Genomic DNA, 15,025 nt, shown 5'->3' with positions numbered 1-15,025 from the left:
AGAATGAATATAGACTAACAATCACCTTAAGGTTTCAGTCTCAAGGTTTAGTACAACACTTGGGATTTCATTTCTGTTTAAAACTTGTAGAGGCTCAATTTTTCAATAATAATTAATGAAATGTTTAGTTTATACTGTCCCTAGTCATATGGGACATATATATAATAATATATTCATTTCATATTAATTAGGAATTCGTGGTGTACCCCTTAGATTATTCACCAGTTACCTGAGTGATAGACATCAAAGCTTACCTTAGAAAATAAAACTAGTTCTAGACTTTTGAGTAATTTTGGTCTCCCACAGGGCACGGTGCTATCTCCTATCCTTTTTCTCATTTACATTAATGATTTAATCAAACTTGATATTGAGAACTGTGTGACACTTGCTTTTGCAGATGACACCGCCTTAATATTTACTGGTAATTCATGGGAAGAGGTTAAAAATAGGGCTGAATCTGGATTAGAACTGTTAAAGCCTGGTTAGATGAGCATATTCTTACCCTCAACGCAAAGAAAAGTGTATTTTTAGCCTTTTCACCGAATGTGTTGGTTTGCCGCTTGATCTCACTCATATTCATATTCATAGTCCTGATTGTAACCTTTCAGATTCATCAAATTGTAGTTGTCCAAAATTAGGTAGAGAAAAATTCTTCAAGTATCTGGGTGTCACTGTTGATCAACATCTTCGGTGGGATGTCCACATCAATGTCACTTGTAATAAGCTTAAACACTGGATCAACAAATTCTACACTATCAGTAAATTGAGTAACATAGCCGTTTCTAGATTGGTTTATTGTGCTTACATCCAGTCTTTTCTTCAATATGGGATTATCATTTGGGGCGCTGCCTACATGAATCACTTGAATAAGATAATTGTTATTCAGAAGACCTTATTAAAGGCAATTCTTGGAAAGCCCAGACGTTTCCCTAGTGACAATCTTTTCAGGGAACTGAATGTGCTGACTGTCAGGCAGCTTCACACGAAAAACTTGATAATCTACATGAATAAGCATAGTAATATTTTCAATCTCCGTTTATCACCGTACAATCTTCGTCCCTCATCCATCACTTTCGAATCTCATCATACAGTTTTATCCATTTGTAGAAGGCAGTTCAATTACATTGTCCATATACTTGTTAACGTAATACCTGATCATTTTATCTCTAACAATTGACCAGAAATCTTTCTAACGAAATAAGTCAATGGATCACATCGCATAACTCTACTGATTTGTTCGATTTCTTGTAACTGTTCACCTTTCAACTCTTTTTTTCTCTTAAATAAGCTCATTATTTCTTGTTAATTGTCTGTATTCTCGAGATTTTTTATTATACAAATTTCATACTTATAATTTATATTTTTGTTTTATGCTTTCACTTTGGTTCTGTAGTTTTTTGTAACACTCGGCCCCTGCGCACAGGCTTTGCCTTTGCAGGGGCCTTCCGTGTTTTTGTTAACCTGCTATTTTAAGTTATTTTGTTTTAGTTTTAAGTTATTTATTTCATAACTACTTTGTACAATAACTATGTTGTAAAAAGGACAAATAAATTGAATTGAATTGAATTGAATTGAATATTGATCAGGATTTTAGAGTTATAAATTAAAATTCATTGAACAGTCATCTGTCATTGACTGAAAGATTGTTTATTTGTTTGTTACGTGATATTGGCTGTAGCTTTTCTCTATTTTAATAGCAACGTGCGCTCTTGCGATAGATAGAAAAATGTTATGTACTTGAGGTGGCTTCCCTTCCCGTTTGGTATTGGTATGAAAAATATAACAAATAATATTTTTAATTTATTTAAATAGGGCTACTTGAAAGATTTTTCACTTGATAATGAAATAAAAAATAACCGTAAATAGTATGTCTCAAAGAAAATAGAAAGGATACCAGTAATTCTATGTAAAAAAATACTTGATCACTTCTCAGATAAAATAGCACGTTGTTTACAGATCATTTTGAATGATTGTTTAGTACTTAGAGATTTTAATGTATGCAACTAACTAGATCTTCAACAACACCAACACATTTCATTCCTTTTGAACCAGTTGCAAGATGGAGTTTTGACCCCATACAGTTTTGATTTGTAGATTTGACCTCAGACCTCAAGCATACAGGGAGAACCTAGAGTCTTGACTTTTACTTTTCTTGCCCTATTACCATAGGTAAGGAAAGTATTGCTTTCTGAAATAAATTAAGGTAGGCTAACTCCAATTTCTAAATTTCTATATGTTTCAAGGTCCCCTGAGTCCAAAAAAGTGGTTTTTGGGTATTGGTGTGTGTGTGTGTATCTGTGTACACGACATCTCATCTCCTAATTAACGGAATGACTTGAAATTTGGAACTTGAGGTCTTTACAATATAAGGATCCGACACGAACAATTTCGATCGAATGCAATTCAAGATGGCGGCTAAAATGGCGAAAATGATGTCAAAAACAGGGGTTTTCGCGATTTTCTCGAAAACGGCTCCAACGATTTCAATAAAATTTAAACTTAAATTAGTCATTGATAAGCTCTATCAACTGCCACAAGTCCCATATCTGTAAAAATTTCAGGAGCTCCGCCCCATCTATGCAAAGTTTGATTTTATATTTCCCAATTATCAGGCTTCAGATACAATTTAAACAAAAAAATTCAAGTGGAAAAGATTGAGCATGAAGATCTCTACAATTAATGTTCAGTAACATGTTCACCAAAAATTGAAAATAAGCTCAAAATTCGAGAAAATGTGATTATTCAATAATTGCAAATTGTTGGCAACTGTTGATTCTATTAAATCATTCACTATGAAGAGTTAGCAGACTTCGTGTGTCTCCAGCGTTATTGTCCTGTCACCAGCTGGCTCAGATCTTTGAATAGTAGACTTGAGATGCGCGTGAACACTAGCAATTTTCATAACGGCAAGGAAAGTTGTGTGAGTGCGCCACACCAGATTTTTTCAAAAATTCCTATGACGTTTCAGGTAGTGTTCAAACTGGACCCGAACGGAGGTGGCTTGCTGGTCGATCAGGACAAGCTGCACTTGTCGATGAAATGTCGACCGGAGAATTACAGCTTTGAGAAGTTCCGACGCATGTGCATTCTCTCCGGCTGCGATTACCTACCATCTCTACCCGGCATCGGTCTCAGCAAAGCGTGTCGTTTCATTACACGTACTATGGATCCCGACATTGAACGGGTGAGCTATTTTCACCCTCCCTGTTTTATGCTTGTTTCTAAGATTTGGCTAATTTCATGAGCTCTAGGATTTTTTTGTTCAGTGTAAACTTGAACCAAATCCAAATAACACATTGAAACACAATAACTGTTATCAAATAACGGTCATTTTATCACAACACAACTAGTTCAACTCTTCATGAGGCGTACTTGATAACTTTCATTGTATTTCAATAATTTCAGTAGCCCTAAAAAGAAAAGTAAGTCCGAAACAGCATTGTGATTTGTATCCAAAGAGCACAGTAGTACATGTGGTTGGATCAATTTAAGTCAGTATTGTATTTCAGTAAGTGATAATTCATTTAAATCTTCTACTACAACTTAGATACATTTTTTATAGTTTACACTATTTTGTGTTGTCTTCTAGTTTTCATAGTCTTCTAGTATATGTGGTTGTATCAATATCAGTCAGTATTGTAATTCATTAGATGATCCTCCAATTAAATATGCTACTACAAGCTCTATATTGTTTTTGTGTTTCACTTGCTCTCAATAAGTGATTATTCATTCAAATATTCTACTACAATTTAGATAGCGGTATTTTTTACACTATTTTGACAATATTACTTATTGTTTAATTTGGTATTTTGTACTTTTAGATATACATATACTGAAATATAGTTGTTTTACACTATTTTCACTATAAAATTTGTTGAATAAGAATTGATATTGTAAAATTTCTCCATAACTGAAAATTAGGAGGACAGGATTTCCTGTGTACAAATTTGATAAATATGGATATGTAAAAATAAAATAGTGTTTTTTCAATTTTCACTATACATTCTTTCCTCCTAGATTCATAATATTTTTATATAATTTTTGTGATTGCGTTTTTTTCAGGCTCTGCCACGTATGAGCTCCTACCTGAACATGCCGCAATTAGTAGTTACCAAGGAGTACATAGAGAACTTTGTTCACGCGGAGGCCATGTTCAAGCATCAGCCGGTGTTCGATACGATGCAACGCAAGGTGATGCCGCTGACTCCGATCGACGACAGCACACCCAAGCTGCGACTGCCCCAACCACTGCCCGAGGATGAGGCCTATCAGCTGGCCCTCGGCAACCTGGATCCGTTCACCCTCAAAGTGGTCGCTGACTGGAACCCTGACCAGAGACAAGTAAGTGATTCAGTAAATTGAAAAATTGAAATTGGAATTGCTTCGGACACAGGGTTTGGTGAGGTATAGTAATATAATTTATTCTTGACTAGCAGGTAACCCGTGCTCCGCAAGAGTCTAATTAAAAACTTGACAAACTGGAAACTTGACCTACTGAAATCTTGAAGAATTTAAAGTAGGCCTATAACCATCCTCGGTAAATTAACAGTCTTTATGCAAAATTTCAAGTTAATCAGCTCAGTAGTTCAGACGTGATGATGCGTCATTCGTGAATTTCCTATCCCGTACATGAATAAGACAATATTCAACTTGTATTACCCTTTTATTGAACCATTTTAACGACTAGTTTCTATCTACTTTGGCCATTTTCAAGCTAAATGGCTTTCTTCATTTTAACTTTAAAATGGCCAAAGTAGGTCGAAACTAGTTAGTGAAAATGTTAAAATGAAAATTAAGTAAAACTCGTTAAAATGTTTTAAAGTTTTTAAAATATTTTAATAAAAGGGTACTACAAGTTTTATATTGTTTTTATTAACTTGAATAAAGTAGCCCATATAAGTGAAGTAATTTTAAGACAATATTCTTACCTTTATTATATTATAGATGAAAACACCAAGATGTAGTCAACTATTATAAATAAACATTGCGACGAAAATCATAGTTTTTGTATGGCGGCAAATTTGTATTTTCCTACATTACAAAATTTTACATTGCTATAGTATAAATTGTAAATGGAACAGTTTTGGGCATCAGCCTGTTTTGTGCCTTTTCAAAAGTCAAGTATTTGTACACAATGTGATAAATGAATAAACAAAACATGTTTCAATACCTACGGTGTAATCCTCGTCTATTGTCTTAGGGTGGCCACTTACGACAGGACAAGTGTGTTGAACATGTGTGTACACATATACACGTCATGCATGTTGTGTCATCATCGAGAGGCTTCGAGCAAAAAAAAGTTGTATCAAAACAGCTTCTAACATAAAATAAACAACCATTGACATAAACCTCTGAAAATGTTAATGCTGGAATAAACACTAGAATTACAATAATACAAAAAATTTGCCTCAAATAGAGTAGCGAAGAAGAAATAAGAACAAAAAATGGAAGATACATAAACCTAACCTCAAAAAACGTTTTTTGAAGCCTTTCGCTTTGATGACACAACAATGTATGACGACATGTGTGCACACACATGTTCAACATACTTGTCCCGTCATTAGTGGCCACCATAGGTGTTGATACATGTTTGTGTTTTTATCAAATAAAATTTGTGATATTTCAGTACATCTTGGTGCTTTCATTATTAATTTGGAGATTTTTAGAGGTTTTTATTCCTCTAAAATGATATTACATTTCAATAACAGAGTATTACATTCATATTAGCCTATATACAGAGTATTATATTCAGGTAGAGTATTACATTTGTTAGTTGAAAATCAAGGAAATGATAGTGTTAGTCCTTAACGGTAATGTTTCTCCTAGCCTGATTTATATTTAAGCCGTGAATGGGTCTCATGACTTTTATGTTTCATACGGAACCGAATATCCTGCAAAGAGATTTGGAGATTGCTATCAATTTAGTTTATCAAATATTGTATGTCTTGTGTCTGCCTGATATAATAAATAAATCGATAATTTATTTAAGATCGATCTGCCTTGATCGATATGACTTGCTAAGTGTTCTATGTGCTCTTCCTTTGAGGCTCGGACGATATCTACAAAAAGCAAGGTCCATACACCATGGTGTTGTGGAAATGCACAGATAATGTTCATTTTCGCCTGAAAAACCAGGCGAATCTCCTCCATGGCAATGAGGCGACGCATCATTTAAGCGGTGAAGTCAATCGTCATAACGCTTGTATAGGAGGAACCAAAAATCCTCATAAAGCAATGAAGCAAGAATGAGTTTCGCTCAAGTGAACGTTTTTTATGCATTTCCACAAACTATGGTTTATGGATATTCCTTTTTTGTAGATGCCGTCCAAGCCTCATAGGTTGGACACACAGAACACTTATAATACACCATCATAAACGTGATGCTCCTGTGAGTAATTTGATGTGAAATTGGTTTGGAAGCACCGTTCTTGAAAAGGAATATAATTGGGCCGGTTTCCGAGCTCGGGATTCAGCTAAGTTTTAGACTTTAAACAGCTGGAGTCAGAAAATTAACTTTCCGAAACGGGGCGTAGTCGCAGTTTTTATGATAATCTTTATTTCCTCATTTCTATAACTAGTAGTTCTGTGAACAGTAGGCCTCACGCAGTATTCTCATCCACAAGAAGCTGATTGAAACTATAGACCTTATGGAAATTCAGCAGTAGACTGGCTTCTCCACAGATCTGTGTAATCATTTGTTAGCTGATTTATGATGAATAATTCTATAGTCTGATTTTTACTCTAATATTGGCGTATGAAGGAGGCTCCCTTTTCCTTTTACATTATCCTTGTAATGCAAAATTTCCAAAAACCTTGTATATACGTGGACGCGTAATTAAAAAAAGGAACATACCTGTCAAATTTCATGAAAATCTATTACCGCGTTTCGCCGTAAATGCGCAACATATAAACATTTAAACATTAAGAGAAATGCCAAACCGTCGACTTGAATCTTAAACCTCACTTCGCTCGGTGAATTAGAAACTTTTTCCTTGACGAAATGAAACATTCCTAAATAATTCGCAATAGCTGAAACTTTACACTATTTTCTCTTTAATTTTTTGTTCAATTTTCTAGTTTTCGACTTTTAATTTAAAAATAGTTCGTCATTTCACTGCGACTACGCCCCGTTTCAGAAAGCCAATTTTCTGACTTCAGCTGTTTAAAGTCTAGAACTTAGCCAAATCCCGAGCTCGGAAACCGGCCCTAATTGTTTGAAATTGACTTTCATTTTAAATCATTCTGTATATTGAATATTTCTTTTTTTTCTCACATTTTTTCATCTATTTTCTCAGGATGTAAAAAAGAAATGGGGTACTACAAAGCAATCGAACCATCCAAGCATTTGGGAGGTAAATTTCCAAATAACGGAACCAAAGTTTAGACCTGTAAAAGCGAAGCCCCCACCTTCTACTGCTGGAAAACAGATTATACAGGATCCAAAAATCGAATTTGAAACATCGAATCTAATAGGTAACTAACGTTTTGTCATATTTCAATTAAAGAATACTTTTCTCAGCATTTCGTACTAACATATTTCTAAATTTAGAAACTTTATCTTAACATTAAAGCATTACTTTTATCTTCAGTGTGTATCTTGCCGGCTTTTAAAGGTATAGATTGAGTTGGATTCATAGAATTATTGACTTCCGTAAAATTACCAAATTACATTTTTTTTTAAATCGGCATTACTTCATCTTTTCAATGTAATTCACTTTGATTTTCATTACTATCCTATCTTTTGTAGTTAATCAGAAAATAATATTATGATCAACCCGACACATATTATTATAGTGGGGTATCATAATTAGAACTAAGTTTAGTATTAGCAACTTTTATAAGTATAATATAATAATTATGTATATGTTTTGTCAATAAACTCCTCTGGTTGCAATTAATTCATTGGCAATTAGAGATTATTATTAATGAAATACAATAAATTATCACATTCCAAATATATAATTGATATACTGACATGATAACAAAAACATGGAAGATATTGGCGATAGACTGTGTAAGAAAGAAATTACATTCTTTCTTTCAATTTCCATTCACAAAAATCATTATTTTTATTAAATTATTATTGGTTTTTACTCCATATTAATATATAAAACAGATTGAAGTCTCTTCATACAAAATAATTAAAAATCGTTTCTATAATGAAAAATGTTTTTACAGATGACAAAGATTTTGAAAATATCTTGTTTGATGAAGAAATGAATACTGTCACACAACCTGCCAAAAAGGTCTGTCTGTCAAAGGAAAGTGAAGCTGTTGGTGTTGACAACGGAATGGAAGTTGAAGGAGAAGAAGATGAAAGTCGAAAGTCACCGATTTTGTTGGGAAAGATTAATGCCAAAAGTAAATTTTTCAATAAATTGAAAAAGCAACGAAACACGGTTGTGGATGAAAAAGTGAAAGTACAGAGCAGGTAAGTTGGAAATTGATGTCCTTCACTCTTTAAATCTAATTGTGAGTTTCATTCGAATTATGAGCAATTCAACTATTAAGCAAATGCAGTAATGTGACATGAATATGCTAATGTGGTCCATTATTATGATAATTGACCGAGCGAAGTGAGGTCTAAGATTCAAGTCGACGTTTTTTGCATTTCTCTTTATGTTTAAATGTTTATATGTTGCGCATTTACGGCGAAACGCGGTAATAGATTTTCATGAAATTTGACAGGTAGCCTATGTTCCTTTTTAAATTGCGCGTCGACGTATATACAACGTTTTTGGAAATTTTGCATTTCAAGGATAATATAAAAAGAAAAAGGAGCCTCCTTCATATGCCAATATTAGAGTAAAAATCTGGTGTGGAGCACTCACACAACTTTCCTTGCCATTATGAAAATTGATCACCGGACGCTAGTGTTCCCGCGCATCTCAAGTCTACTATTCAAAGATTTGAGCCAGCTGGTGACAGGACAATAACGTTGGAGACATACGAGGTCTGCTATCTCTTCATAGTGAATCATTTTATAGAATCAACAGTTGCCAACCGTTTGCGATTGGATAATCACATTTTCTCGAATTTCGTGCTTATTTTCAATTTTAGGTGAATATGTTACTAGACATCAATTGCAGAGATTTTCATGTTCAATCTTTTCCACTTGAAATTTTTCGTTTAAATTGTATATATGAAGGCTGCCGATTGAGAATCTAAAATCAAACTTTGCATAGATGGGGCGGAGCTCCTGAAATTTTTACAGATATGGGACTTGTGGCAGTTGATAGAGCTTATCGATGACTATTTTAGGTATAACTTTAATCGAAATCGTTGGAGCCGTTTTCGAGAAAATCGCGAAAAACACTGTTTTTGAACACATTTTCGCCATTTTAGCCGCCATCTTGAATTGCATCAGATCGAAATTGTTCGTGTCGGATCCTTATAAGGGAAGGACCTTAAGTTCCAAATTTCAAGTCATTCCGTTAATTGGGAGATGAGATATAGTGTACACAGACGCACATACACTCATACACACACACACACCACACACACACACACACACACACACACATACACACACACACACACACACACACACACACACACACACACACACACACACACACACATACATACAGACCAATACCCAAAACCCAGTTTTTTGGACTCAGGGGACCTTGAAACGTATAGAAATTTAGAAATTGGGGTACCTTAAAGTTTTTTCGGAAAGCAATACTTTCCTTACCTATGGTAATAGGGCAAGGAAAGTAATAATCAGACTATAGGATTATTGATAATAAATCAGCTGGATGGATTATAAATTGCATGCCATGAAACATGCAATTCAATATCTTAATGTAACTTTTCTGCTTTGAACTCGGGCTGTCCTGTTGCCAGTATGTCTTGAAGGAGATTAGCTTTTGATGCATTAGCATTTTTGATACACCAACAGCCATAAGCCGTTTTCACACCGATATCTCGCCGACACGACATACAGACAGGATTTACTCTGATGGACAGTATGGACAGAGGAGTCTGTGGTTTATAACTGCGCGAGGTCTACTGTTCACAGAACTACTAGCATTTGTAGCATCCAGAGTAAAACTTTTTACTTTTGCAACTTTTAGAAATTCCATCGTTATTTTTTGTTGTGATATGCAACTGAGAACAAAGAAATTTAGAATATTCTTATTACCTTGGTTGAGACCAAGAAATTTCTTCACTTTTACTCTACGCTTGTAATTAAACTCTTTATGTATCAGAAGAATCAACCTTGGAAAGCCCAGTGTGACATAATTTATATGTTACTCTGTACAGATCTATTAATAGACTGTTACTACTACTCCCAGATTCCTTCCAACTGGATGGTAAACAATGGATTGTGATCATCATAGTCGAGTGTTGACTGTCTGCGAGTGATAACATATAATTCCATGAAATTGGCATTCTTCAGCTGCTGAAAGTTTACTAAGATTTTCAATATCGAAAATGGATATCTGTTTTGAATAGCTCTATAACTCTGATAACTCTATAATGTCAAAATCAACAATTTTCAAAATTGATAGTCATAAATTGAAAATTCAAGTATACAACTTTGGTTTCAATACTTCTTGAATTTACAATAATCGAAAATAACATCATAATTAATCAATTATTTCCAAAATTCATAAATTTATTGTTTGCTTCCAGGTATTTCAACTCGAGCTCTCCTATCCTGAGAACAAGTGCAAGTAGTGCCAATTCAACACCAGTTGGCAGTGATAAGGACACCTTGAAAGACATCAGCAACGTTGACGAGCTCACCAGAAGATCATCTCCGAAGAAATTGGACGAAAACATTTTGACAACACAAATTTCCCCGACAAGAAAATCTCGTGAAACCCCCCTATCACCCGGAAAACGGGTTGTTACTGTAAGTAGCTCTTTATTTACGGAACTAAGTATGGAGGAAAATGAAGTCAAGGACGGGAAATCTTGTGGAAAAGCAGCATCGCCCAGAAAACTTACTAAGAAATCTGTTACAATACGAAGCTCGCTGTTCACGGAACATAGTATGGAGGAGTCTGAAGTCAAGGACACTGATAAGGATAGGGACAATGATTCAGGAGTTTCGTGTCCCAATTCATTCGAACTTGACAATGTAGAAGAGTGCAGCCAATCTTCGGCGAAAAGTGTATCCAGTATTTCTACATTCACCTGGAAACAAAAGTTTCACGAAAAGTTTGGTTTCAAAAGTAACAGTGGTGCTGAAAAAGTTCTGCAAAGCTCTAAAGCAGTTAATAGTGGGTTTCAGAGCCCTTTTTCGAGGAAAAATGCCGACAATAGTGTAAATATGCCTCAAACACCTCGAGGAATGGCACTGATGACCAAAGTACTGCCTCCAACAAACCTGATCCTAGAACACCTAAAACGCCATTCAGAGTTTCTAGTGGGCTTCAAACTCCAGCCTCAAGCAAAACTGAGGATGAAGATGAAAGACTTGAAACACCTTTGAAAGAAAATGATGACAGTGCAAAGCAGACAACACCGGCTCCTGTCAGCAGACGAAGTAATCCTTTCAAGATGAATAGTAGCCAGAAAAGTGCGATGAACTCCACTCCAAAATTCAACTTGCTGAGGGACAGTATTACTGACTTTGGTGAGATGGATCAGGTAATAAAACTGATATGCGTCAATATAGCTGATTTAATATTTAATTTACATGAATTTTATTTAAAAAAAATATTTAGTTTTTAATTTAATCTATTTTTAATTTTATTAAGTTGTTAGCAAGGAATCAAATTAGTTAATGTTTTCTAAATCGGACAAATTGTAAAAATGAAAAATTGCCATTGAGACAGTAAACTTTATTGGATAATGTGAACCCAGCCTTGAGAACAGATGGAATTCGTAAGATGGGTATATGGTGCTGCTCTTGCGATTATTGCCCTGTAATAAACCTTTGTTGAATTTATAGACAGCAAGCTCAGCTCCTGGTTAGGAAACGCATTTCTTTTACTCCTCATGTTGTATGATCAAGCAGTAGATAAGTAGCCTAATAATCAACAATTAAAATACAAATTAACGAAATTAATAGTTATTTGTATATCTAGAGTGAAAAGTACGACTTTTTCTCCCTGTGGGAAAAGTTTGAAGCCCGAGGCGAAGCCGAGGGCAACAATTTTCCTGAGGGAGAAAAAGTATTTTTCACTCGTGATGTACACAACATTTTTCCTCCATCTACATTTTTTTATAGAAACTGCAAATAAAATCATTTTAATAACTTACATATTGGTGACAATGTTTCCTAACAACATAACCTAAAATCTAAAACCTAAAAACCGGTCGTCTGATTGGCACTGCCGATTGCGCTATCTATCGGCAAAAGTTGTAACAATTATATCAGCTGGGTGTCTACCAAAAATGGCTGACTCCAGATCACGCGGTTCCGATTTGAATTGCAGATCAAAAATATTTGTTGGCTGGTATTTTGAATAGAGTAATATATTTTAAAAATTGTATAAATTTTTATCGTCTACTAATATAAAGAATATAATATCATACAAACATATATTTCATGAGTTGATCAAATTTCTGGTTGTGGTATTGAATTCAGTTGACTCAATGACAGACACCTCTTTATGCTTTCTCATCTGAGCTTAGACCTTCTAACCTATTATAATGTAAGTTTTTAAAATAGAGATGCTTCCCATGTTATTTAAATGGAGTCACTTTTACTCCCTAGGGAGTTTTTCTGTTTTTTACTACCGAGAGCGAAAAAGTGACACTTTAGTATTATGTTTCAGGGAGTAAAGTAAGTACTTTAGACAGTAGGTGGAGGAAAAAATTAATATATTATTAATTTTTTGAACAAATGCAATGTCTCATTTATTTTCATCAGTACCTAGATGTGTAGAACCTCAATCAGTAATTGTGAGATGATTTCTTCTCTCAATCATTTTGAACATTTTTTGTGAAGCAGGAAGCAGCTTCAATTAGTGCTCTATTGAAGTGTTTAATTCTTTAATTGATCATAAATCAATTTGTAAATTAGTCAACCTTGTTTAAAAAGATCAGCCTGATATGTTTTCAGAAATTATCGTTCTTAAAAATGATTGATAGTATTTGCATGCATGTAATGATTGGCGTCTATCCATCTAGAAATATGTTGACTTTATTTCACTTTCTTACTTATTGTACGGTACAAATATGTTTGTGTTGATTGGTTAAAAATGGATCCTCTTCTAATGTTTCAGGAAATAAAAGATCAGATCTCCATACTATCCACACCAGCAAAACCGAAGTTGTCTACTGGTGGACTAGAAACTTCAAATGGGAAACAGGAGAAATTATCATTGGGCAGTCTTAGTTCAGAGAAGAGTCCATCCAAAAGTCTGAAATCAGACAAAAGTCCATTTGGTAGTCATAAGCTTGATAAAAGTCCATTTGGAATCGGTAAACCTGAGAAGAGTCCATTTGGAAGCAGTGACAAAACTCCATTTGGAAGTGGTAAATCTGAAAGAAGCCCATTTGGGAATAATAAACCTGATAAAAGTCCATTTGGAAGTGCATCTAAGACGAGTGGAGGTCAGAAACAAGGTAGCTCTGTGAAGGGTAAATGTCGTTCAGTAGGATTGGGGAAAAAGTCGACTACGCCAAGCTCTTCTGGCAATTCTTCTCAAAGAAGCCTCCTCTCCATGTTCACATTACAACCAAAGTAAGTTAAAACTGTCGTTATTTTATGAATTTGAAATTCCTTATCTATCAGTAGTTGTTTAGTACCCACACTGTTTCACAAAGGTACAAGTAGGTTACAAGTCTTGTTGCCAACCATGGTTTTGGAGAACACCAGGATTACAAGTGTTTCACAAAAGCAGAATTGTTAACTTGTTGTTACAATGAATTTCTACAAGTTTACAAGTGATTTGCTTGTTACGAACAAGTGATTTTGCCTGTTTCACAAAGATTTTCATTGCAGTCAATAATTTTTGTAAAAATTACTTGTTCGTAACTATGAAATTTTTACCGAAATGGAAAGCTATGTAAAGGTTTTACAAGTGATCATTAACATTATTTAAAATATTCAATGATTATTTTCAATATTAAAAAATGCCCTATATCCCTCTATAATTCATTATTTTGAAAATATATGTATTGAAAAATTAAATTTAATAAATCTCCAAAATATTCACTAATGTGTTATCTCATAGGTTATGTGTACTATAGTATATATACACAGTATAATTATATAGTATACATTGTATATAGTACATATACTATATTATATACACATTACATACTGTATACAAATTCAGCAATCAATGAAGTGGACTGTACAAAAAATATTGTATTGCTTTCAAATAATTTATTAAAAAGTACAAGTAACCTTTTTTAAAGCATGAAAAAATGAAATTATCATCAAAATAGGTTATGTTTACTATTGGAGCACTTGTAGGCTTGTAAAATTGTAAACTTGTAGATCATAAATTTTTGTGAAACGTGAGTATTTGTAAACTTGCAACTACAAATACTTGTCCGTAAACATGGTTGGTAACAATGCTTGTACCTTTGTGAAATAGGCCCCAGGTTCAGCTAACTCAAATTTTCACCAAAATCAGACTCTGGTCTCAACAAAATTATTTCAAAGTTGCAAATTAACTCAATGCAACTCGAAAGTGCTCCAATTAGGCTAAGCCTAATTCCATTCTGGAAGTTTGGAATCATAAAATTTAATTAATTATTGATCTCGATTTAATTATTGTTATTGCTTTATATTGTTGAATTTGTGCTGCTAGCTTATATTGCATGTTTATTGAAACATTGATGAAAAAAATGAAATTTTTGCTTATAGCATTTTTAAGTGATTAATTTGACGGTTCTTACAACATTTTATCACAAAATAGAGTGAGTTTCTACAGAATAACTAAAATTATTTGAAAAAAAACTTTTTTCAACCGTTTAATTAAATTCTGTGATAGTACCTATCAAAACAAAAGTATCGATACCAAGTAAGTATCGCAACAAAAGTATCGATACCAAAAGTACTTGGTATCGAAACAAAAGTATCGATCTGAGTAAAGTATTGGAAGAACTC

At 34.0% G+C, this 15,025-nt stretch overlaps 1 protein-coding gene across 1 annotated transcript in view; it reads left to right on the top strand.

Annotated features, from left to right (window-relative positions):
• The window catches only part of LOC111063000 (exonuclease 1), a 31,834-nt gene that overhangs the window by 10,812 nt on the left and 5,997 nt on the right, over positions 1 to 15,025 (top strand). Inside the window, exons 4-9 of the mRNA XM_039432146.1 lie at positions 2,969 to 3,184; positions 4,063 to 4,341; positions 7,296 to 7,473; positions 8,179 to 8,431; positions 10,642 to 11,604; positions 13,188 to 13,648. Coding sequence (XP_039288080.1) covers positions 2,969 to 3,184; positions 4,063 to 4,341; positions 7,296 to 7,473; positions 8,179 to 8,431; positions 10,642 to 11,446 — 1,731 coding nt within the window. The 3' untranslated portion in view covers positions 11,447 to 11,604; positions 13,188 to 13,648. The remainder of the gene's footprint in view (positions 1 to 2,968; positions 3,185 to 4,062; positions 4,342 to 7,295; positions 7,474 to 8,178; positions 8,432 to 10,641; positions 11,605 to 13,187; positions 13,649 to 15,025) is intronic.

Source organism: Nilaparvata lugens, chromosome 7 (genome assembly GCF_014356525.2).
Source record: "Nilaparvata lugens isolate BPH chromosome 7, ASM1435652v1, whole genome shotgun sequence".
Taxonomy (NCBI): Eukaryota; Metazoa; Arthropoda; class Insecta; order Hemiptera; family Delphacidae; genus Nilaparvata; species Nilaparvata lugens.
This window is presented reverse-complemented; position numbering and strand designations above follow the sequence as displayed.